At 37.9% G+C, this 27,400-nt stretch overlaps 1 protein-coding gene across 1 annotated transcript; it reads left to right on the top strand.

Annotated features, from left to right (window-relative positions):
• The first annotated feature begins 310 nt into the window (after positions 1-310).
• Positions 311-27,267, top strand: LOC138838634 (zinc finger protein ZFP2-like). Its single transcript, XM_070038036.1, is given in 8 exon segments — positions 311-367; positions 3,171-3,297; positions 5,261-6,440; positions 6,442-6,567; positions 9,334-9,478; positions 23,065-23,191; positions 25,600-25,833; positions 27,194-27,267. Coding segments are annotated over 8 exon segments (2,070 nt in total).
• The last annotated feature ends 133 nt before the right edge of the window (positions 27,268-27,400 follow it).

Genomic DNA, 27,400 nt, shown 5'->3' with positions numbered 1-27,400 from the left:
GTTTCAGTGGAAATGTGATATGTTTTTTCTTTCAGTTATTCAATATTTTTTGTTTGAACATTCACTTTTATAAATGTAGTATGTACATAAACATAGAAATTAGTTGGTTTAATAATATCTATGTACCAGGAAATGGACTGGATTTGTATTTATTGTAGACTTTAATCCTCTGCCTGAGACATTAAAGACTCTTCTCTTATAAGAAGTCTTTGCCATTTTCTAGCCCATGTATTGTGTTGCAAGAGGAAATTCTGGGCTGAAAGTCTCACAGATTCATTTCTGAATACATCATTTGTCTTGTATCCCAGCCATGCTTCCAGAATCTTCTGCTCATTGTCAGCAGCAAGACAGAATGAATGGATCTCTGGTGAGTTGTTTTTTTATTTCTCATTTGGTTTTATTCCATTATATGAACCTAAAGATGTTCAAGAATTTAAAACAAGTCCAACCACTCAGATTCAACCCCAGGAACATATTCATATGGCTTATAGATTATCAGATTAAGATTGCTTGTAGGTTTAGCAGATTAAATGGTTATATTCTTTCTAAGTTGAATGCAGATTGGCTTCAGAATGTCTAGGTTTCATGTTGTCATAAAATGTAATCAAATCTGTTATGTGATGTAATGACACCCAGCAGGTTACTTCTTACGGAAGGTTTAGGATAGCTTGTAAACAGATCACATCCTCATGAGCAACATTAAACTATTTCAATGAAATTTTCCTGGAATTGCTGAAATAGTGTGGTCATACACATACTTCATGTGTTCTTAAGGAATGATTAACCTGTATGTACTTAAATTACTCTCCATATATAGTACTTGGTCGACTTCATGCTCTTGGTCTTACTTGAAACTTAGGCTATATTTGTTGCTAAACTTTATGGTCTTTCTACAAATTCCTGTTTGTTTTCTAAAGTATCCTCACAAAATTTCTTTCCTCTATTTTATCTGTCTATTTTTGATTTTCTACTCACTAGTGTTGGTTATTTTTCTCTTTCTCTCTCTTTGTATCTATCTTTCTATCATTTTTTCTTCCTTTTCTCATTCCCTCTTTCCTCCATATGTGTCTCAGTTGTTTCTTTTCTTCAAATGATCTATCTGGGAGCTAGTTTTTCTTAGTGATCAGTTTTACTTTGCTGACATGGCTCTTAGGTTTGACATTTTTCTTACCCATTATATAGGAAAATTGTTACCTAGAGAGTTCTACAGGATTCCAGAAACAAACTTAGAAAATCACAAAAACATAAACAGATAGACTTAGGGAAAACCAGGGTTCCAAGGCTCTCCAGCACTTGGTCCCTTGGTGCCAGCAAGCAAGCATAGTTCCTTGAGTGCACACAGGGAAGATTACCATTGATAACATGCAAAAATGAAGTATCTATATTAATAGTACAATCAGAACCACAACAGGTTGTGAGGAAAACATGTTTCCTAATCTCCTGAGACAGAAGACTGGCTCCCAGATAAAATGCAGACATGAAGTTCACCTTACCTAGCCTTGAAGGTGAACAGAAGCTCAGTTTCAGATGCTATCTTTCCAACAGTAATGAAAAGGCCTGCCCTCCAGTCTCTTAATCCTCTCCAGAATTCTCTTTTAACCCTTCTGTGGCCAGCTCTCAGTGTTCTCATTGAAGTCAGGCTCGAATTCCAACCTCTCAAACCTTTTCCCCCTTGGCTCAACCTCAGAGTTCCCCACAGAAAAGTATTTCCTTCGCCCAGCTTATAAACTACAAGAAAATCAGTTTTCTCCTGATTCTGTTATCTTTGGTCTAACTTCATTTGATGTGGTATTCTGTTTTGTCTTTCCTTCCCACTACTTTTGAATATTTTAATTCACTGCCAGTATAGGATAGGAACTGGTTTTGATAAAAAAAAAAAATACAATGACAAGGTGTTCTTTATTAGAAATATCACTTGTTGCAAAATCTCACGGATGATTTCTCAGGAATTGATTTGGATCTCTGAGGAATTTTGCTATTAACTAACATAAGTGCAAATATATCCTTAGGGATCTACTGGAGAAATGACTCAGGAATATGTGACACATTGGAGCATTAGTGCATATTCATCATTTTTGTCATATTGAGTATTCCTTAAGCTTGTATACATTTTCCTCCACCTTCCATGAAGCCTATTAAAATGAAAATATTGTAAAGAATATTTTATTCCCCTCCCACATATATTTTGTATTGTAGAATGTAGGCAAAGTTTACAAAACCTCATGGTAGCAGTTCTTTTTTTACATAGGATGTAAATATCAGGGTATCTGTGACCACTTTTCAATATTTAGTATTTAAACCAAACATGGTTAACCTAGGATATTTTTATGTGTGAACTCAATTAAATCTTATATGGGAAAAATAAATCATTAGCTACTTTCTGGAGTATTGTGAGTATTTTTTAATATTTATGTGGACACTGCTTCTCATAGGTCTAGTAATGTTCTATGTTCTGTATTGCATGTCATATCCTGAATGTGTTCTGGTTGCTGATGAGAGTACCTGTTAATATAAAGTCTAAATAGGATTTATGGTGAAGCAGTATATGTAAATGCAGAAAAAATATTTGTTTAATTCATTGTTACCCTTATATGTACTAAAATTTTATCAAAAAATGATAATATAATTTTTCAGACACCTCCTTAGACTTATTGTTGTCATGCCAGATTATTGTCTCCTTAGAGTTTTTACCTTGTCTCTATTGCTAGCAGCAGAAATGTGTTTGCATACATTAGGGAAACTGTAATTTTTTATTGGTCTTGGGGCTTGAATTCTGGGCCTGGTTGTTATCCCTCAGCTCTTCAGGTCAAAGTGAGTGCTCTACCACTTGAGTCACAGTGCTACTTTCAGTTTCTGATGGTTTATTGGAGATAAGTGTCTCATGGACTTTCCTGCCTGGGCTGGCCTTGAACCTAGATCCTCATACCTCAGCCTCCTGAATAACTAGGAGGATAAGCCACCAGTGCCCTGCCAATCTGTGTGTTTTCATGACCAGGTTTATATATTGTCCAATATTTCTAATTTGCTATTTAATTTTCCCAGTGAATAGATAACACAGCAAGCTGCAAACATTTTATGTAAGACAAAAGCATAACTGCAGCATAATGAAATTCCAGATTGGAATTCTCATGACCTAGGTCTAATTTCTTGATGGAAATGTGCCATTACAGAAGCTGATGTCATTTGACGATGTGGCTGTGTACTTCACCTTGATGGAGTGGCAGGATCTGAATCCTGGACAGAGGAACCTTTATAGAGAAGTAATGCTGGAGACCTATAGCAACCTAATGTCCTTGGGTGAGCAAAGTTACTTTTATTTGGAAGATCAAGTGCTTTTATTTTAGTAGACATTTGACTGTTTATGTTATTTAGGTATAATCTTCCAGTCCACTCCCAGGTAAAAAACTGCTAGTATAAAAGCCAGCCAAATTCAGTTCTGGGTGCTTGGTGTTGTTTGCCTTTCGCACTACTGCATGAACCACAACTCCATTTTGGCTTTTGTTTTGGGGTATATTCTGGGTTTCCATGCTCAGGTTGGTTTCAAGCCTGCCACTTCTGATCTCACCTCGTCAATGAAGGATTAAAGTTATAAGCTTTTGAACCATATCATTTTCTAAAACAAACAAACAAACAAAAAAACTAAAAAAGATTCCAGTCCATGGGAAGTGTCATTTTTTGTAAGGGAAACTTCAACTTCATTATATGTAACTCAAGAGGTAATTTTATTCTCAATCTTTAACATTTCTAATCGATAGTTGTACAAAAGTTCTAAAGTATGATCCAATAATAGGAAACTGACTTCCCAGACTTGGGGTAATTATTATAGGTGGATCTACAGTCTAGATAGAATATACATTACTACTGACAGTATCATCTGGAAATCAGTAGGTGAACGTGTGTATTTGTAAGCCAAACTTGACACAGAGTTTAGTGCATCAAGATTGGAATTCTAGATACTCTGGAGGCTGAAATCTGAAGATTTTGGTTTGAAGCCAGCAACTGTGGAAAAGTGACCATGAAACTCTTATCTCCAAGTAACCATTCAAAAACTAGAATCGTAGGCAAGACTCAAACAGGTAGAATGCTAGCTTTGAGCAAAAGAGCTGAGTTCAAGCCACACAATGGACACAATAAACTCAAAGCTGGGGGAAACTCCACCATGGAGTTATTAAGAATAAAGAAACCATGGGCTGGGAAGATGGCTCAGGGGTAGAGTGATTGCCTTGCATGCTTGAGGCTCTGTGTTCGATATCACAGCACCACATAGGCAGGGAAATAAAGCTAGAATTGGTGTTGTGGCTCAAGTGATAGAGTGCTAGCCTTGTGCTTAAGAGCTGAGAGACAGCTCCCAGGCCCAGAGTTCAGGCCCCACAACTCGACTGCCCCTCACAAAAACAATTGAGAAACCAGATTTAGGAGCAACCTTATGAACAGGATGTCTGCGACCTTACATTAATGATGACCCAGCAAGAGCAATTGTTCTCCACTATTTCTTATTCACAGGGCACTGTGTTCCTAAACCTGAATTGATTGTGAAGCTGGAGCAAGGTGCAGAACCATGGATAAGAGAAGGCTCAGACAAGAATTTTACAGGTGAGTTAAAGCATCTTGAATGGTGATGATGGATCCAGAGCCCAATGAGTCTGTTTATATTCAGCGGTACAGAGCAGTAGTATTCCTAGTGCCCCTGAGTCATGTGTGGCAGAGAACTAGGTGATCCTTTGTCTCAAGGAATTGTCAATCCAGAATTCATGTGGAGACACACTATATTTGGTGTGCCAGTGTAGGTAGTGTTAGCAATTCCGTTTTTCTGTAGAGAAGTCATTCATAAAGAGAAAAAGAGAATAAGAAATGTAGAAAGGAGACCTCATTTTCTTTTAAACTAGTATTATGCAGGTAGGAGGAAAATAGGAGTATGCTAGGGCTGCTATCCTCTGATGGGGACAATTTCTTATCAGTGGTGCTGGGCATAGAGGGCGATTCAGAATGGAAGCATTAAGAGTATGGAGATGAATAATTTCAGGAAATATTTCCTGGGACAACATATAATAATCTGAAATACAGAAAAACGCTGTTTTGCATTGTAAAATGTCAGTACTACTTTCTTAATTACTACATTGCAGAGAAAAGTATATATTCTGCATAAAGCAATGCTTTGATATTTGAAAATGTAGTAACAGAATGTGAGGAAATATCATTATCGTAAGGAATTTGTGGGTCTCATTTATGTTTTTGTCTATTTTTCTATTATTCATTTTAGATGTCCCAGTAATGGAGGATGTGATTAGCACCTGTCAGGAAATTCACAATAAATATCGCTCTGAAGTAGCAGTCATGAATAGTAACCCAGGGGAGGAAAAAGTGAGACTTTTAAAAAGTTTTCATTTGAGCTCCATACAGAAGTCAGAACTGATTAAGAATAATGGGAACTCCTTAGGGATGAGGATAGAAAAGGTCACTGGCTGTCAGAAAATGGGTGTTTTCAGTGAACCTGGTAAGATGTGTGCTGCCCATAGTCCTCATGTGTCTTCTGTAGTTGAAGAATATAAACAATGTGAAAAGTCTTTCACTGAGAAGACACACGCTGTTGTCCCTCAGAGAACACACACAAGAGAGAAACCTTATGAATGTAACGTGTGTCGAAAGTCTTTTACCAAGAAATCAAATCTTACTGTCCACCAGAGAACACACACAAAAGAGAAACCTTTTCAATGCAACATTTGTGGAAAATCTTTCATCTGCAAGGCATATCTTACTAGACATCAGAGAACACACACTGGAAAGAAAATTTATGAATGTAACTTATGTGGAAAGTCCTTCTCCTGGAAGTCAACTCTCACTGTCCATCAGATAACACACACAGGAAAGAAACCTTATGAATGTAATGTGTGTGGAAAGTCTTTCGCCAGGATGGCATATCTTACTGTCCACCAGAAAACACCTACTAGAGAGAAACCTTATGAATGTAACATGTGTGGAAAGTGTTTCACCAAGAAATCAAAGCTTACTGTCCACCACAGAACACACACAGGAGAGAGACCTTATGAATGTAACCTGTGTGGAAAGTGTTTCACCCAGAAATCAAAGCTTACTGTCCACCAGAGAACACACACAAAAGAGAAACCTTTTGAATGTAAGATTTGCGGAAAGTTTTTCACCCAAAAGGGATATGTTACTACCCACCAGAGAACACACACAGGAGAGAAAATTTATGAATGTAACTTGTGTGGAAAGTCCTTTACCTGGAAGTCATCCCTCACTGTCCATCAGATAACACACACAGGAAAGAAACCTTATGAATGTAATGTGTGTGGAAAGTCTTTCACCAAGAAATCAAAGCTTACTGTTCACCAGAGAACACACACAAAAGAGAAACCTTTTGAATGTAACATTTGTGGAAAGTCTTTCACCTGCAAGGCATATCTTACTAGACACCAGAGAACACACTGGAAAGAAAATTTATGAATGTAACTTATGTGGAAAGCCCTTTACCTGGAAGTCAACCCTCACTGTCCATCAGATAACACACACAGGAAAGAAACCTTATGAATGTAATGTGTGTGGAAAGTATTGCATCCAGAAATCAAAGCTTATTGTCCACCAGAGAACACACCAAAAGAGAAACCTTTTCAATGTAACATTTGTGGAAAGTCTTTCACCTGCAAGGCATATCTTACTAGCCACCAGAGAATACATACAGTAGAGAAACTTCATGAATGTAATGTGTGTGGAAAGTCTTTCACCCACAAGGAGTACGTTACTGTCCACCACAGAACACACACAGGAGAGAGACCTTATGAATGTAACCTGTGTGGAAAGTGTTTCATCCAGAAATCAAAGCTTACTCGCCACCAGAGAACACACACACAGGAGAGACACCTTATGAATGTAACACGTATGGAAAGTCTTTCACCAAGATGTCATACCTTACTTGCCACCAGACAACACACACAAGAGAGAAACCTTATTAATATAACATGTGTGGAAAGGCTTTCACCTGGAAGTAAAACTTCACTGTCCATCAGAAAACACACATGAAAGAAACCTTATGAATGTCATATGTGTGGAAAGATTTTCAGCTAGAAGCTACACCTTACTGTCCACCAGAGAGCACACACAGGAGAGAAATTTTATGAATGTAACCTATGTGGAAATTCTTTCACCCAGAACATACTGTCCACCAGAAAAAAACCCACCAGAGAGAAATGTTATGTATGTAGTAGGCATGGAAATTCTTTCATCTGGAAGGCAAACCATAACATCCATCACAGAACACAAGGAGAGAAACCTTATGAATGCAACCAGTGTGGAAAGACCTGGAGTTCACAGTTTAACACACAGAAGTTGATTCACACAAATGAAATAACTTAGGATTGTTCCAAATGGGGAAAGTCTTTGATCTGTAAGAAAATTGAAATTGCAATACAGAACCAATACAGGATAGAGACCTTATGATATAGCAGATGTGGAGTCCTCCAACTACAAGACACAGCTCAGAGTGCATCACAGAACACCCAAAACACACAGAAACACAGACACATACTCTCACACACAAAGAGGAGAGAAAAAATATGTAGGAAAAAATGGAAAGGTTTTCAAGAAAAATTCCTAACTCAGTTTGCATCAGAGGACAGACACAGATGAGAAAATACAAATATATCAAATGTGGAAAGTCCTATACTAAGTATTCATAGATCCAAGTTCATATCACACACAGCAGAGAAATCTTAAAAATATTACAAATGTGGAAGGTCTTTGACCTGAAAGGAATATCTCAGTGTTCATGAGAGAACTGACTCACATAGGAGAAAAGGAAGTAGTGCATAGAACATATGTGAAATGACTTTCAATCAGAACTGAGTCCTCAGCATATGTGAGATCATACACAGGAGAGAAATTATGAGTATAGAAAACATTTTGCCAGAAGTCTAATCTGTACCGGTATCAGAGACCTGGACACATGACAGAATTTCTGTAAATATAAACATGAGAGGAAGTCTTTCAACCAGAAGCCAACCTTCAGCAATTATTAAAATATTCACCCAGGAAAGAAACCCAATGTAGGAAAATCTTTCTCAGAAAACCTCTGTAAATTATACAGAGAAATTCTTCATGGCAGAGGTAAGTTATGGGTGATGGGAAACCATTCTTCATTCTTCAGCTCTGTTTGAGCCAACATTTGTCATTATGTTGAGTGTGGATGGTGTCCTTCAATATTATCCAAAGCATGTAGAAACAACCTGTCTCGACAAGGAATTAAGAAATGGAAATAATTCACTTGTATCTTTTATACTAAGGAATGGTGTGTCAAGGTAATTTGATAGACTCTTCTTAGAAATATGAGCTCTAGCCCTTTGGGACTGGATTCAGATCATCTCCAACATGCTTATGGGAACAATAGATAAGTAAATACTTTTATGATTGGAGGCAAGAACATGAGAACAACCATATTTCTACTGCTCCCTTAAGTCTTCCTCTGTATGTGTGATCCATGCGTTATAGTACAAATGACTTACTTATTCCAGTTCAGTTTTTGAATGAAAGATCTAAAGGAAGACATTAGTCCTTGTTGCAGTACATACATAGTAGTAAAGTCCTTCTCAGAGATGTAACAATGCTCAAAAGGAAATGTATTCTTGACCTAACTCATAATGGTATAACCAATCTGTACAGTATGTTTAAAATAAAATATATATTTAAAAATATGATAGATTAATAAAGACTAGAATCTGCATTGTGCCTTGGGGGAGAACCCCAAAGTGTCTTCAGTGCTTGCTCTTTTCTTTAATTAATCATTGGTGATGAGCAACTTGTGATTGATTCACTCTTAGCCTATTTAGTTGTTCTGCTGAGCAAGCTATTACAAAACACCAGTGTGGATGATGTGTCGCACCTGTGTTATCTCATAGAGGGCCAAAGTGGATAGGATATTAGGGGAAATAATTGAGCACACAAAGATATTGATCAACCTCTCACAAAAATTGAAGTTAACAAAAAAATAAAACCATCTGCCACTTGAGTTACAGCATCACTTCTAGGCCCTGAGAGGAAGGAAGGAAAGAAGGAAGGATAGAAATAAGGAAAGAAGGAAGGAAGGAAGGCAGGAAGGAGTGATGTGAGAGAGGGAAAGAGGAAGGGAAGGAATGAGGAAGAAGGAAGAAATAAACTATTCAAAAGAAGAATGTTTAATTTTTGGTGAATGTGAGAATTATTGTTTCAGAGATGGGGCTCAAGAAAAATGGCTTTTACAAAAGGTAATTCTTGAACTGTTTACAAAATTATAAGGAAGCTGTAACATTTTATAAATTGACTTAATATTTCAATAATATTAAGTAAGGAGGTCAGGTTTGGCTGGTACCCTATTGGACACATGGTGGATGGTGGGGTCTGGCATCTTGTCTTCATGCAGGGGCAAGGAATACCTCCTTCATCACTTGCCACCCAACTGATAGGTGTGGCTGGTTCCCTGGAAGCAGGGGTGAGAATTTGGTTGATATGTTACTCAATCTCTTAGTCCAGTGACTGGGAATTTCCTGTAGACCTCCCTCCTGCTTAGGCCCTATTTGGGCTGGACCAGCAGTGGCACTAGCTGCTATGGTACATGTCTCTGTGATCATGTCCTGTGTCCTGTCTCCTGGCTTGTCTCTGGTCATCATAGTGTGCCAATTCAGCACTCTTTTTGTGCTGATTGTTTTCTTGGTTTTGTTTTACTTCTTTTTTTTTTCCTTTCTGTCCTGTTTCCAAGCTGTCTATTTGTGGACTACAAGTCATTTTTACAACAGGCTGCATGCAGACTGCTAGCTGTGTAATAAACACTGCAGTATTCCATCTTCCATAATGTGGCTTCCAACAAGTGTACTGTCTTCTTTTACAGAAACACAAAGGTTGACCTAAATTTAGAATTTCTAGAGCCAAGATAGATGCCACTGTTTTTCCTCCCATAATTAGCATAGTATTAGGTGTACATTTTTCTTGCTCCTTTGAGAAACATGTTATCCTAACCTCTCTTTTCTGTTTCCTCAATGAATTGTGAAGATCTTTTAAATATTTTTTTGTTCAGGTTTCTTGATCAGAAACATTCTTGTATGAAGTCCCTGTTATAGAGTTGTCAGTACTTTGAGAAGATCACTACCTGGAGCATCCACAGCTAACCATCTTTTCTTCACTTGTCCATGGGGTCTGAGCAAACCCAAGCCAAATCTTTATATGTGCATTCTAACTTAAATGTTTGTTACCAAAAGTTTGATGTGGAGACTTCATCAGGTGTGTTGGAAATTGACTGGGCTCATAGTGTAAGCCAGAATTCAAAATGGAAGGTACAGGAAAGAAAAGACTGGTGAGGAGCCAGCCAAGGAGAGGAGCACAGTGCCAAAGTCTTCATGCAATATGCAAGCCCCTTGGGACAGGAGTGAGGAGCCAGAACAGGGCCTGTGCTACCCATCAGTACACCACCAGCACCACATGGCACCTCCAGCATGGGACATGGTGTGCCCAGGTTTCAGGAGGGCTGACTGTTGACACAGGGACCTGTTAGTCAAGTTAAGCCAGTGGCCTAATGTAATTGTCTTGTCTTATGTAGATGATACAATTGCTGTGGACAAGAAGAATTGGTAGTAAAACTATTGTCTTATGAACTAGTTAAAATTCTTCAGGATATTTGTGTGTGTGTGTGTGTGTGTGTGTGTGTGTGTGTGTGTGTGTGTGTGTGTGTGTGTGTGTGTGTGTGTGTGTGTGTGTGTGTGTGTGTGTGTGTGTGTGTGTGTGTGTGTGTGTGTGTGTGTGTGTGTCCTAAGAAGAAAACAAATTGAAAAGTAGTTCAGAGAGAACTCAAATGACAGGAGTGTCAGATTTAAGTCCTCAGCAAGATAGATCCATTACACTCACAACCAATAAATGAAAAGGAAAGGTTTCCTTCACTTATTTTTACCTACCTTGACAAAGCCCATGGTGTTCAAAATAATACGAACAGAAATGTATGTGTTGCTGCTTACTGTTGTACAACAGCTAGTTTACAAGGGACAGCAGAGGCATAGAGTCTCTTCTGTGTGCGGCCCCTGAACTCACTGGAAAGGAGGACAGTAGTATTGAAAGGGAACGAAAGTTACTTGTAAGTTTGTCTTTTAAATTGCAGGGGAAGCATTGACTAAATGAGCAGATGTTTTGTTTTGCTGGTCCTTAGGCTTGACCTCAGAGGCCAGGTGCTGTCCCTGAGCTGCTTTTGCTAAAGTGTACCATTCTACCACTTGAGCCACAGCACCACTGCCAGGTTTTTCTGTGCATGTGGAACTGAGGAATAGAACCCAGCTCCTCAATCATGCAATGCAAGCCCTGTACCATTTTGCTACCTTGCCTGTCCTATAAGCTGACTTTTTATGTTAAAAGAAGAAAGAATAGGTTGGTACGTAGTATCCACTTTCCATGTGCAAGTCCCAAGGTTCAATCCCCCAAAGTGAAAGGAAGAAAGTAGAAAATGGAATGATATGAAGTATACAGATACAAGAACAAGGAAAAATAGAAGAACAAAGGCAATGAGCAAGTGTTTAGGTTTTTGTTTGTTCCTAATTGTTTCTTTTTTCTTTTAATTGTTCGCTATGGGGTTTAAACTCAGGGAGAGCCTGGCATATTCCCTAGGCTTTTCACTACAGGCTGGCATGCTACCTCTTCCAGCCAGAATGTCACTTATAGTTTTCTGGCATTTAATTGGTGAGAAGTCACAATGAATTTTCTGCTGATGTGGGGCTGAGGAGTGGAACCCAGTGCCTCATGTATACAAGGCAAGCACTGTACCACTGAGCCACACTCCCAGCCCTGCTTCCCTTCTTAAAACAGTGTGGATGGGCCTGGCAATGTGGCTTAGTGATAAAGTGCTTGCCTAGCATGCATGGAGCACTAAGTTTGATATTTCAATACCTAACAAACAACAAAAAGTACCAAACACTCCTATAAGCACTGGTGTTGTAGCTGAAGTGGTAGAGTGGTAGGCTTCAGCATAATGAAATTCAGGAACAGTTCCCACACCATGAGTTCAAGCCCCAGAAATGTCAAACAACAACAACAAATGAGCAAATGAAAACAAAAAACCCAGTGTCAGCAAGTTTCATTGATAAACACCACACAAACACACACACACACACACACACACATTTTTTTTAAACCATATTCACCTCCTTTACTGTGTGTGCTAACTCACCAGGCTCCAAATGCTACCTACATTCATGGGAGAACTTATTGTATGTTTCTGTTGTTTTTGCATTTTTAAAAAATTATTGTGGGGGCTGGTAAGGTGGCTCAGTGTTAGAGCACTTGCCTTGCATGCCTAAGGCCCTGGGTTCGATTCCTCTGCACCACATAAGCAAAAAGAAAATAAAAAGTGGGAAATGGCACTGTGGCTCAAGTGGTAGAATGGTAGCCTTGATCTTAAGACCTGTGGGACAGCGCCCAGGCCCAGAGTTCAAACCCTACGACCAGCCCCCCCCAAAAAAAAATTATTGTAAAGGTGATATATACACATTTACATCTGTACATACATACATATGTATGTCTATATATACATATATATGTACATATACATATGTGTATATATATACATATATACATATGTGTATATATACATCTATGTATATATATACATCTATGTACATATACATATGTGTGTATATGTATATATATATATATATATATATATACACATAGATGCATATATGTATGTCAAAGTTACATAAGCCAGGTATTGAATTCATTACTTGATTGATTACTCGATTGATTTCATTGATTTCATTACTTATTGAACAATATGCATTTTTGCACAATTCCAACCACTTTTGAAAAGTAGCATTTATTTCCATATAACCCAGTATAATATACCAATATTAGGTATTGATCTCATTGTCTGAGTGCTGTCCCTGACCATTTTATCTTAAAGATCTATCACTGGAGCCATCTATCAATTTCTACCCCTGGATTTTTAGGTGATTAATTGTAGATAAGAGTTTCATTGACTTTTCTGAAAGGGCTGGATGAAATCTCAATCCTCAGGTCTCAGGTTTACTACCCTGAGACACTTGTGTCCAGCACCTTTAAATATTATTATATGCACTATGTTATTTGTGGTATGTTTTTTCTTTTCATCATTCATGCAGCTTGATCTCTGGGCCTGGGCTCTGTCCCTCAGCTCTTCAGCTCAAGGCTACTGCTCTACTACTAAACCCACAGCACCACTTTCAGATTCTTCTGTTTATGTGGTGCTGAGCAACCTAACCCAGGGCCTCATGCATGCAAGGCAAGCACTCTCCACTGAGCCACCTTTCTAGCCCCTACAGTAGCATTTTTAAAGGAATATTTTAGGCCTTACGTATTTGTTTGTTGCACAGATTCAACAAACCATAAAACCCAAAGACTTGACAAAGTATGGCACCTATAGTAAACATGCAATCTTTGAAAAAAATGGTATTATCCTATGAACAATGCATTGTAACAACTATTTAGTACGATTTAAATTGTAATAGGTATCAGAGGTGATTTGCAGAGTATAGAAGATTCTCTGGAGATTATATGAGAGGTGATTTGCATGGTATAGAACGATGTGTGCAGGTTACATGAAAGCAAACTAATAAATACATGTCAGATGAGACAAACATAATAAATAGCAAAGTAATCACTAAAATGAAACCATGTTAATATTATATTATAAAAATAGTAAATATATCAGGTACTGTCTGATTTGAACAGAAGAAAACAGACTCAAAAAAATAAGCCAAACAGACATACATTAATTATTAAGAAATAAAATTAAATCAATATAAACATACCATAAGCAACAATCATTATTGAAAAATACAAGTAGTCATAATATGAAAGGAAAGGAACCTCAGCACAAATTGTTTTACCACAGATACGGAGCATTGATAATAACAAGCAAATTATAAATCTGTATAACAAAAGTTCTATTCTGAAAAGTAAAGTCTACAAAGACATGATTAAAAGGACAAAGAATGATAATTTCCTTAATCTATCATTATGATTGGAGAAGTAATTTTCCTCTTAATGACTGTATAACTAGACAAATGGTCACTAGAAACACAGACAGGGATAGCATTATCTTTACTAAATGCTGTTTATAAAGCACTATGCAGTTATATTTACCAAGACAGACACACTGACAATAGATCTAAAGACAAATTGTCTAGAAATCAGTATGACAAATAAATCTATGATATAAATACAAAAAAATCCAACAATATGTTTCTAATAATCTAACAGTAAAATAAACAGAAGGAAACTAGAATGAATATGTAAAAATGTATGTATGCTATCATTGTGATTTATTAAAGAGAGCTACTTACTTACTTCACTTGTGAAATAAAAACAATTGCTTTCAATTATGTATGGTGTATTCACATGTATATCTTCTGGTGGGTGTGGCAGAGTCATAGAATGTGAGGGAAATAGTGTGATGAAAGTAAAATATACAACTCAAGAGTAGAGATAAGAAGGAGAGATTGGGAGAGAATGAAGGCATGGAAGACACTGTATGAAACGAAGGGTATTTTTTACCTCACTCCTGACATATCTCTCTATACATCACCTCCATAATAAGATTAAATTACATTAATTATAAAACAATACCTCCAGCATAAACGATCTGCTTAGTGAAGAAAATCTACCACAGGTAGAACAGGTACAGTTGTTAGAAAAACAATACAACACTTAATTTGAAAGATAAACTATTTCAGTTTAGGTTGCAAAATAACTCTACATAAACCAGAAACAATAAACTATTTCATTGTAGTAGCCAATTAAGTATTAATGTTAAATGTTGAAGTAAGAAAAATCAAGGCAAGTACTTCTTGCTCAGACTGTCATTTTAGCCTAGCTACTAAGGAGGAAACTGAGGTCTGCAAGCCAGCCTGGATAGACAACTCAAACTAAGCAGCTAATGAACAGGTTAGAGGTATAGCTCAAGTGATAATGCCAACAGTGAGTGAGGAAGTTGACTGACTATGAGACTAGCAGTTCAAGCTCCAATAGTAGCTCAAGAACACCATGAGGTATGTTTATTACTGTGTTTCTAAGTTAGAAACCTAACTGTAGTGATACTAGCAAGTATTCATCTCAGATATAAAGGGAAAAGAAGCTGAGTGGAGGAGGGAGAGAAGGGAAGCAAAAGGTCAGGAAAAAGAAGGAAGAAGAGAGGACAAGAGAGTAGTGGAGTGGAGGGGAAAAGAGGAAAAGGGGAAAGAAGAGAAGAGAGATGGGGAGGAAAGTTTCCTGGCATCAGATTTGACAGTAACTGGTCTGGGAAGATTGCTCAGTGGTAGAGCGCGAGCTTATCATGCATAAGGCCCTGGGTTTAATTCCTCAGTACCACATAAGCAAAATGTTGGAAATGTTCCTTTGGTTCAATCTGTAATGTACTCAACATGAGCTGAAGAGCTAAGTGACAGCACACAGGCCTACAGTTCAGGACTCACTGCTGAGAAAAAAGAAAAGAAAAGAAAAAAATAAAGCAAGATTTGACAGTAATCCCATAAATAAAACTCCAAAACTACCTCTTGGAAAAAACAAAGAAACAAACAAACAATGTGAGTCTCTGGTGGATCACACCTGTAATATTAGGTACTAAAGAGGGTGAGATCTGAAGATCGGGTCTCAAAGTCAGCCTGAGCAGGTATAGCTGTGAAACTCTTACTTCCAGTAAGTCACCAGAAAACCAGAAGTGGTGCTGTGGCCAAAGTGGTAGAGTGCTAGTCTTGAATTTAAGAGCTGAGAGACAGTGTTCAGGCCCAGAGTTCAAGCCCCATGACCTATAATATATAAATAAATAACTAATAAATAAATACAAATGAAAACCTTGTACATTGAAAAACACTACCAATAAAGGGAAAAAAGCATGTATGTGAGAAATATTTGCATATATCTCTAAATGGATTGCTAACCAATATGAATTAGAAAATATAAAGAAAATCCTTCAAGTAACCCAGACAACAAAATCTAATTTTAAAGTTGGAAAAAGATTGAAGAGATTTTTCTAAAAACGACATACACATGTAGTACATTAAAATATAAAATTAGTTTAATATCAGTAGTCATGAGAAAAATTCAAATCAAAATTCCAATAAAATAACATTTGATACATGCTAGTATGGACATAGTTTTAAATAAAAACAACAAAAATACTCCCAAAGTCTCAAAAAAGCTAGGAAAGATGTGAAAAGGATGTGAACCTTGGTGCATTTCTGTCATGTATATAAAAATATCAAAGATGAAGCCAGGTACCCATGGTAAACACCTGTAAATATATCTACTCAGAAGGCTGAGATTTGAGGATCACGGTTCAAAGCCAGCATGGGCAGGAAAATCCGTGAAACTCTTATCTCCAATAAAACCACCAGAAAACCAGAAGTGGTGCTGTGGCTCCAGTGGTAGAGCGCTAGCCTTGAGCTAAAGAGCTGAGGGAGTACGGCTCAGGCCCGGAGTTCAAGCTCCTTGATCGTCCTAACAAACAAACAAACAAAAAAATCTATCAAAGATGGTACGAAGAGTCCTAAAAAGAACTAAACATAGAATTATATAGGAATATGGTCCAGCATTTCTATGCTTGTGTGCAACAGCAGATAAAGCAGGGAGTACAACAAATGCTTGGAGAATCACTTCTCAAAATCTACTCACAATAAGCAAAACATTGAAGCATGTAAACCAATAAATGTGTTCAAAGGAGAAAACTTTACTACATTTTATGGCAGGGATGAACTTTAAGTAAAATAAGCTAAATAAAACACACCAATCATAAAGGAGCAGCCATGGTATAATTTCCCTTACTGAGCTTCCAAGGATCAACAAACTTGTGGAGCCCAAATGTAGGATGATTCCAGAGACTGGGATAGAGAGGAACAGGAGCTGCCTATTCAATGATCAAATAGCTTCACAGATGGAAGATGAAAAGTGTTTTAGCTGGATGGATGGAATGGCTTCACAACAGTGTGGCCCAGTGTTTTATCAATGAACTGTACACATAAGAATGGCTAATGTAGCCACACACAGTCTGAAACACAAGTATTCTCCCTGGACTTGGGAAACTCAAGAAAGATTACTTGCCAGCCTAGGCTACATAAAAAGATGAAGAGCTTGCTTGGAGGTGGGTGGGGGAGTGTAGTCGAGGAGATGGGAGGGCTGGGATGGTAGGGGAAAAACAAAGGAGAAGGCAACAATGCTTAATAAGAAATGTACTCATTATCTTGCTCATGTAAGTGTAACCCCTCTGTATGGTATTGTCACAATAAATAAACTTATTTAACAAATAAGAGCTTGCTGGACTACATAGCTGGACCTATCATCCAAAGAAACATGGAAAAATCAAATTTTGGATTCTGTGAAGACATATGGGTGACAAACATATCTATTTTACCTACTAAAATAATAAACAAACTGAAAGTGTTTGAACACATGCTCAAACAGTGTTTAGTTGGAAATACACACTACAAATAGCATTAATAGCAAACACACATGGACAAAAATACAAATTATTATAATTTGTGTAGGTTTTGCAGATGATTTCACTGACTATTGCTCAAGTGTGTCACACATTCCTGAACCATTTCTTCCACTAGATTCCCGAGGATACATTGCCACACATGCTATTTAGTATTGAAGTTCCTGAGATTAAAGTTTACTACTTAGCAAATGTATGTCAGAATTTTCCATTAGTGATATTTCCAATTCCAAATCCATAGTCACTGTATGTTTATTTTCACAACAAGCTTCTGTGTTATAATATCAGTGAATGCAAATATTCAAGCAGAGCAAGAAGAAAAAGGAAAACTGCAGGAACCACATCAAATGAGATTAAACCAGAGAAAGATAATAGAATCTGGAAACTCAAATTATTTTATGTTTAGCAACAATTTTCCTGTATAATGAATAACAAAAATGTCAATTCTAAGAGCCATGTCACCAAAAGAAAACTGATCAGTAAGAGAAGCTACTTCCCAGATAAAACATTTGAAGAAAAGAAAAATTAAGAGACAAGTGGAGGAAAGAGAAGCAGAGAGAATGAAAGAGAAAAAGAGACAGAGAAAAATAGACAACAAGAGAAGAGAGAAATAAAGCTAGTGAACTCACATGGTGGTGGCTCATGCATGTAATCCTAGCTACTCAGGAGGCTGAGATCTGAGCATAGAGGTTCAAAGCCAGCCCAGGTAGGACCATCTGTGAGACTCTTATCTCCAATTAACCACTAGAAACCTGGAAGTGGCGATGTGGCACCACTGGTAGAGTACTAGCCTTGAGCTGCAGAGTTTAAGTATAGGGACTAGGCCCAGAGTTCCAGACCTACAACTGAAAAAAAAAAAGAAGAAAGAAGGATGGTAAAGGGAAACGAAGGAGGAGGCAACAATGCATGATAAGAAATGTACTCACTATCTTGCCCATGTAATTGTAACCTCCCTTTATGGTATTTTCACAATAAATAAATGTAATACAAAAGAAAGAAAAAAAGCTAATAAACATGAAAAATAGAATGAATTGGGAAAATAGGAAAGAGAACTCCTATGAGAACACCATAAAGAACAACAGAGATTTCTATAAATACCATCAAACTCAGCCTAAGTTTCAAGTAAAACAAAGAGCACAAAGCAGTCCAAGAGTATTTACAGAGATTAATTGAAGTACTTATAGCTCACTCAGTCCTGTAGAATATTTGAAGTTATGTTGGACCACACTATTTCAGCAAATCCAGTAAAATTTCATTAGGATAGTTTAATATTACATATGAAGATGTGATGTCGGAGCAGTTGCTAGCCATCCTTCACCTTCTATGAGAAGTCATCTCCTAGGTGTCACTAAATCACATAACTAGTGGGACAACTTTCTCTCACACTAGAAAAACTAGAAACAAACTGAAGCAAATCTGCACTTAACTTAGAATGACAGATTTTATAATCTGCTAAATCTCCAAGCCATCTTCAGCTTCTTCTTTTTTTTTTTTGTCGGTCCTGGGGCTTCAGCTCTGGGCTTTGGTTCTGTCCCTGTGCTCTTCAGCTCAAGGCGAGCGATCTATAGCTTGAGCTACAGCACCACTTCTGGTTTTCTAGTGGTTTATTGGAGATAACAGTCTCACAGACTTTCCTGCCTGGGCTGGCTCTGAACCCTGATGCTCAGCTCCCAGCCTCCTGAGTAGCTAGGATTACAGGTGTGAGCCACTGGTGTCCAGCTACATCGTTAGCATTTTTAGAAACATGTTCCTGAAGCTGATTCTTTTTTCTTTTCTTTTCTTTTCTTCAATCTTGGACACCCTTAGATTCATAAAATGGAATGTCAAACAAAGTGAGAAATAAAAGAATCTCACTAGAGATCCTTTCATTCTTTCTTGCTGTTGACAATGAATAAAGATTCTGGAACCATGGCTAGGAGTGAAGGCAAATAAGGGAGTCAGAAAAGAACCTGTGGGATTTTACCCTAGATGTTCCTGCTCAAAACATGATATGTGGGCTGGAAAAGCCTTCCTATGGGAGTAGAATCATTCCTGTCTTAAGAAGAGCATTAAAGTGTCCACTAAAGACATATGCACCGGGGCTGGGAAGGTGGTTCAGTGGTAGAGCACTTGCCTTGGATGCCTGAGGCCCTGGGTTCGATTCCTCAGCACCACATAAGCAAAAAGAAAAAAGCTGCAAGTGGCACTGTGGCTCAAGTAGTAGAGCGCTAGGCTTCAGCTGAAGAGCTAAGGTACAGGGCCCAGGCCCAGAGTTCGGGCCCCACCACCAGACCCCCACACCTCCCAAAAAAACAGAAAATAAAACTAAAGCTCCTACAAAAGATTGTTGAAAACTTGAACCCAAAAAAGGAAAACATGCCACCTGTTCACTAAAAGTAATTACCACTGAAATACATCTAGGGATATATAAACTATTTTTCTATTAAGGTAAAGGTATCTTAGGATTCCATTGATTATTTGTACTCTACCTCATTTATTTACATATTCAAAGACATGTATGTTATGAACAGTATTTTCACACAAAGTTATAGAGATAAAATATATACAACACATATTTTTTTGTTTTATAATATTTCAGTAATGGTTGTCATATGGCACATTATCCTTTATGCAAATAATTAGCATACCTTGTACAATGACTTGCAATTTGAGTTTGAACCTGCTTTGGCCAAAGGTACCTCAGTAATGATATAAACACAGATTGAGAAGTCCCTCACTTTCCTAAGTAGTCATATTAAGAATCATGTCCATTCTGCTGGAGATACAGGGCCTAATAAAGATGCAACATAAAATGCTGGTCAGATGAGTGACAAAATCCCAGTCAACCATCCCCAGCCAAGGCACTAGTAAATTGAAGTCTTATGTGTTACTAAACAACATTAACAGAAAATACACCCCAAAATGTAGATCCATCAAAATTAAAACCAACCAATTATATCCCGATGTGCTTTTGCTTGTACTTATTGGTTGATTACACAGGATATTCTGTTATCGAGTAGTGATGTAGTTTTTACAATTATGTAGAATGGTAATTGTTAATATAAAATACATCACCTTTACAGTGACATATACAAAAAGTGAAAATCTATTCGGTATACATCAGTGAGGTTGTTTTTGCTCAGAAAGACACTATGAATCCTTTAAAAGCAATACTTGCACATTACTACTGGGTTTTTCTGTCACAAGAATGTTTTCTTATTTTGAAAAACTTAAAACAATTTATTATAGACTAAGTGTTCACATTCACAATACTTAAGATCAGGAGTGTTACAGATTTCAAGGTGGGGGCATTTTCTGTCTTTTGGGATTTGGACTGTCCTCATACACATTAGTGACTGAACATTCTGCCTTAAAATTTTCAAGTTTTCTATTTCATATTATTTCATTAGAATATAATCTGAATTTAAAAAAGAGCATTGTAACTGGGCTATCATGGCTAATAGCTGCAATCTATGGTATTCAGACTGCTGAGATCTGAGAAAGTTAGTATTATCCCAACCTTTAGTGCTCAGCTCCACCCAGACCTGAGCTCCTCCCAGACCTAGAGTTCCCTCCCTACAGCTGGCCACTCCCTCTGTCATCTCAGACACACCTGAGCATTTACTTAACTCACTTACTGCCCCTCAGATTGTGTTGCAACCTGAAGAGGGACAAATGCTTGTGCTCCCTGTCCTGGGAAATATGGTCCTTCTAATAAACATAATAATCTTTCTCCCGTTCCTGCTTGTGGTCCCCTGTGATGGACATGAAGAAACCCTACAAGGATCACTGATTGAAGCCAGGGTGATAAGAAAGTCTGAGAGTCTTATGTCCTATAAAATACCAAAGTAGTGGGAAGTGCAAATGCGGCTTAAGTGGCAGAACATTATCATTGAACCAAATAATTTCAAGGTCAGTTTCCAGACCTTGAGTTCAAGAATCAGGACAGGCAGACACATATCAAGGGCATTGTATTGTATTCAAATTTTAACATATTTTTGATTTCACCTGATTCTGTTATCTTTGGTCTTACTTAATTTGTTGTGGTACTGTTTTGTTTTTCCATACCACTACTTTTAAATATTTTCATTCACTGCCAGTATAAGTATTTATCATTTTTGTCATCTTGAGTGTTCCTTGAGCCTGTATAAATTTGCCTCCACCTTCTGTGAAGGCCTATTAAAATGAAAATCTTGTCAGGGAACATTTTATTCCCCTCCTACCTATATTTTGTATTGTAGAATGTAGGCAAAGTTTACAAAAGTTCATGGTAGCAGTTCTTTTTTACATAGGAACAAAGTATCAGGGTATCTATGACCACATTTCACTATTTAGTATTTAAACCAAACATGGTTAACCTAGGATGTTTTTATGTGATAACTAAATCAAATCTTATAAGGGCCCAATAAATCATTAGCTACTTTCTGGAGTACCGTTACTGTTTTTTAACATTCATGTGGACACTGCTTCTCATCAATCTAGTAATGTTATATGTTTTGTATCCCTTGTGATATCCTGAATGTGTTATGCTTGCTTATGAGAGTACTTGTTAATAGAAGGTCTAAATAGGATTTATGGTGAAGCAGTAAATGTAAATGTAGAAAAAATATTTGTTTAATTCATTGTTACCCTGATATGTAGTAAAATTTTATCAAACATGATAATATAAATTTTTAAATACGTTTTTATTGTGAAAATACTGTACAGAGGGATTACAATTACATGGGTAACATAATGAGCACATTCCTTATCAAGCATTGTAGCCTCCTGCTTTGTTTCTACTTCAGATACCTTCGTATGCTCCCCCCCACCCCTCCGCCCCGGTCCTCCCCACCAAAGTTGTAAAGTTCATTTTTCAGCATAATGAGTTGTACAGATAACATAATTTTTTAGACACCACCTTAGACTTAATGTTGTCGTGGGGGCCTGAACTCTGGGCCTTGGCACTGTCCCTTAGCTTTTCAGCTCAAGGCTAGCACTCTACCACTTGAGGCTTGGCCCCACTGCTGGGTTTTTCTGCTTATGTGGTGATGAGGAATCAAACCCAGGGCCTCATGCATGCAAGGCAAGCACTCTACCACTGAGCCACCTTCCCAGCCCCTATCCTTAGAATTTTTATCTATTGCTACCAGCAGAAATTTGTTTGTATGCATTAGGGAATCTGTAACTTTTTATTGGTCTTTTGGCTTGAATTCTGGGCCTAGTTGTTGTCCCTCAGCTCTTCACATCAAGGTAAGTGCTCTACCACTTAAGTCATAGTGCTACTTTCAGTTTTCTGGTTGTTTATTGGAGATAAGTGTCTCATGGACTTTCCTGCCTGGGCTGGCCTTGAACTTTGATCCTCAGACCTCAGCCTCCTCAATAGCTAGGATTACAGGCATAAGCCACCAGCGCCCTGCAAATCTGTGTATCTTAATGGCAAGCTTTATGTATTGTCAAATATTTCTAATTTGCTATTTAATTTTCCCAATACATAGATAACACAGCAAGCTGCAAACATTTTATGTAAGACAAAAGCATACCTGTAGTATAATGAGTTTCAGATTGGAATTCTCATGACCAAGGTCTAATTTCCTGATGGAAATGTGCCATTACAGAAACTGATGTTATTTGATGATGTGGCTGTGTACTTCACCTGGAAGGAGTGGCAGGATCTGGATCCTGGTCAGAGGACCCTTCATAGAGATGTAATGCTGGAGACCTATAGCAACCTAATATCCTTGGGTGAGCAAAGGTCACTTTTATTTGGAAGATCAAGTGTTTTCATTTTAGTAGACATTTGACAGTTTATGTTAGTTAGGTATAAGATTCCAGTCCATTCTCAGGTAAAGAGCTGCTAGTATAAAAGCCAGCCAAATTCAGGTCTGGGATCTTGGTGTTGTTTGCCTTTCATGCTACTGCATGAGCCATTTGGCTTTTGTTATGGGGTATATTCTGGGTTTCTGTGCCCAGGTTGGTTTCAAGCCTGCCTCTTCTGATCTCACCTCCTAAATGTAGGGTTATGGGTGTAAAGTTTTGGACCATTAAATTTTCTAAAAAAAAAAGGATTCCACTCCATGGGACATGTCATTTCTTTTGAAAGGAAACTTCAACTGCATTGTATGTAACTCAAGAGCTAATTTTATTCTCATTCTTTGTTGTTGTTGTTATTTGGTCCCATCATAGGGCCTGAACTCTGGGCCTGGGCACTGTCCCTCAGCTCTTCAGCTCAAGGCTAGCGCTCTACCACTTGAGCCACAGTGCCACTTCTGGCTTTTTTTTGCTTATGTGGTGCTGAGAAATCAAACCCAGGGCCTCAGGAATGCAAGGTGAGTGCTCTATGACTGAGCCACCTTCCCAGTCGTTTATTCTCATTCTTTAAGAAGGCAAATCAGTAGTTGGACAAAAGTTCTAAACTATGATCCACTAACAGGAAACTGACTTCCAAGACTTGGGGTCATTATTATAGGTGGATCTACAGTCTAGATAGAATATACATTACTACTCTCAGTATGATCTGGAAATCAGTAATGGAAAGTGTGAAAGTGTATATTTGTAAGCCAAACCTGACATAGGTTACATTGCTTCAAGCTTGGAATCCTAGATACCCTGGAGGCTGAAATCTGAAGATTTTGATTTGAAGCCAGCAACTGTAGAAAAATGAACGTGAGACTCTTATCTCTAACCATTCAAAAACTAGAAATATAGCCAAGACACAAACTAGTAGAATGCTAGATTTGAGCAAAATAGCTGAGTTCAAGCCACACATTGGCAAAAAAAAAAAAAAAAAAACCCAAAACTGGGGGAAAGTCCACCATGGAGCTGTTAAGAATTGAGAAACCATAAGTTGGTAAGGTGGCTCAGTGGTAGAGCGCTTGCCTTGCATGCTTGTGGCCCTGTGTTCAATTCCTCAGCACCAAAAAAGCAAAAAAAAAAGCCAGAATTGGCATTCTGGCTCATGTGTTAGAGTGCTAGCCTTGAGCTTAGGAGGTGAGAGACAGTTCCCAGGTTCAGATTTCAGGCCCCACAACAGAACCCACCACCCAAAAAATAAAACAATTGAGAAACCATATTTAGGAGCAACCTTGTGAACAGGATGTCTACCGCCTTACATTAATGATGACACAGCAAGAGCAATAGTTCTCCACTATTTCATATTCATAGGGCACTGTCTTCCTAAACCTAAATTGATTGTGAAGCTGGAACTAGGTGCAGAACCATGGATAAGAGATGGCTCAGAAGAGAATTTCACAGGTAAGTTAAAGCATCTTGAATGGTGATGATGGGTCCAGAGCCCAGTTTGTCTGTTTGCCTTGAGCTGTACAGAGCAATAGTATTCCTAGTGCCCCTCAGTCATGTATGGCAGAGAACTAGGTGATCTTTGTCTCAAGGAATTGTTAATCCAGAATTCTCATGGAGACAAACTGAATTTGGTATAACAGTTTAGTAATTGTTAGCAATTCTCTTTGTTTGTAGAGAAGTCATTCTTTTTTTTTTTTTTTTTTTTTTTTGGGTCCGGTCATGAGGCCTGAACTTTGGGCCTGGGCACTGTCCCTCAGCTCTTCAGCTCAAGGCTAGCGCTCTACCTCTTGAGCCACAGCGTCACTTCCGGCTTTTTTCTTTTTGCTTATGTGGTGCTGAGGAATTGAACCCAGGGCCTCAGGCATGCAAGGCAAGCGCTCTACCACTGAGCCACCTTCCCAGCCCCGAGAAGTCATTCTTAAAAAGAAAAAGACAATAAGAAATATAGAAAGAAGATCTCATTTTCTATTAAACTAGTATTATGCAGGTAGGAAGAAAATAGAAGTATGCTAGGGCTGCTATCCTCTGATTGGGACAATTTCTTATCAGTGGTGCTGGGCTTAGAGGGATATTCTGAATGGAAGCATTAAGAGTACGTAGATGAATAATATGAGTCAATATTTCCTGGAGAAAAATATAAAAATCTGAAATACAGAAAAACGCTATTTTGCATTGTAAAATGTCAGTACTACTTTCTTAATTACTACATTGCAGAGAAATGTATATATTCTGCATAAAGCAATGCTTTCGTATTTGAAAATCTTGCAACGAAATGTGAGGAAATATCTTTACATTAAGGAATCCATGGATCTCATTTATGTTTTTGTCTATTTATCTATTATTCATTTTAGATGTCCCAGAAATGGAGGATATGATTAGCACCTGTCAGGAAAGTCAAAATGAATATCTATCTGAAGTAGCAGTCATGACGAGTAACCCAGGGGAGGAAAAAGTGAGACTTATAAGAAGTTTTCATTTGAGCTCCATACAGAAGTCAGAACTGATTAAGTATAATGGGAACTCCATAGGGATGAGTATAGAAAAGGTCACTGGCTGTCAGAACATGGGTGTTTTCAGTGAACCTGGTAAGATGTGTGCTGCATATAGTCCTCATGTGTCTTCTGTAGTTGAAGAATGGAAAGAGAGTGAACAGGCTTTCACTGAGACGACACACGCTGTTGTCCCTCAGAGAGCACACACAGGAGAGAAATTTTATGATTGTAACCTATGTGGAAAGTCTTTCACCCAGAACATATACCTTTCTTTCCATCAGAAAAAACCCACCAGAGAGAAATGTTATGTAGGTAGCAGGTATAGAAATTCTTTCACCTAGAAGGCACACCTTAATATCATCACAGAACACAAGGAGAGAAACCTTATGAATGCAACCAGTGTTCCAGTGTTGAAAGACCTGGAGGTCACAGGTTAATACACATAAGTTGATTCACACAAATGACATAACTTAGGATTGTACCAAATGGGAAAGTCTTTGATCTGTAAGAAAATTGAAATTGCAATACTGAACCAATACAGGATAGAGACCTTATGATATAGCAGATGTGGAGTCCTCGAACTACAAGACACATAGCTCAGGGTTCCTCACAGAACACACAAAACACAGACACACAGACACACACACACCCTCACACAGAAAGAGGAGGGAAATTTTTATGTAGGAAAAATAAATGGAAAGGTTTTCAAGAAAAGTCCTAACTCACTTTGCATCAGGAAACAGACACAGGCGAGAAAATACAAATGTAACGAATGTGGAAAGTTCTTTACGAAGTATTCATGGATCCAAGTTCATAGGACATACACAATGGAGTAATCTTAAAAATATTACAAATTTGGAAATCCTTTGATCAGAAAGGAATACCTCATGTTCATCAGAGAACTGACTCACATACGAGAAAAGAAAGTAGTGCATAAAACATATGTGAAATGACTTTCAACCAGAGCTGAGTCCTCAGCATATGTGAGAGCATAGACAGGAAAGAAATTATGAGTATAAAAAACATTTTGCCAGAAGTCACATCTGGACAAGTATCCAAGACCTGGACACATGACAGAATCTCTGCAAATATACACATGAGAGGAAGTCTTTCAACAAGAAGCCAACCTTCAGCAAGTATTAGAACATTCACCCTGGGAAGAAACCCAATGTAGGAAAATCTTTGTCAGAAAACCTCTGTAAATTATACAGAGAAATCCTTCATGGCAGAGGTAAGCTAGGTGTGATGGGAAACCATTCTTCACTCTTCAGCTCTCTTTGAGCCAACATTCCTCATCCTGTCATCATGTTGAGTGGGTATGGTGTCATTCAATATTATCCAAAGCATGTAGAAACAACCAGTCTCAATGAGTAATTCAGAGATTGAAGTTATTAACTTGTGTCTTTTATACTAAGGAATTTTGTGTCAGGGTAATTTAAAAAACTCTTCTTAGAAATATTAGCTCTGGCCATTCGGGACTGGATTCAGATCATCTGCAACATGGTTATGGGTACAATAGATGAGTAAAGACTGTTATGATAGGAGGCAAGAACATGAGAACAAAAGAAGAATTTTTAATTTTTGGTGAATGTGAGCATTATTCTTTCAGAGCTCCGGCGCAAGAAAAATGGCTTTTATAAAAAGCAAATTCTTTAACTGT

This window comes from Dipodomys merriami, unplaced genomic scaffold, assembly GCF_024711535.1.
Source record: "Dipodomys merriami isolate MVZ:Mamm:240054 unplaced genomic scaffold, mDipMer1.0.p SCAF_286, whole genome shotgun sequence".
Taxonomy (NCBI): Eukaryota; Metazoa; Chordata; class Mammalia; order Rodentia; family Heteromyidae; genus Dipodomys; species Dipodomys merriami.
Note: the sequence above shows the minus strand (reverse complement) of the source record. Positions and strands in the feature narration are given on the sequence as shown.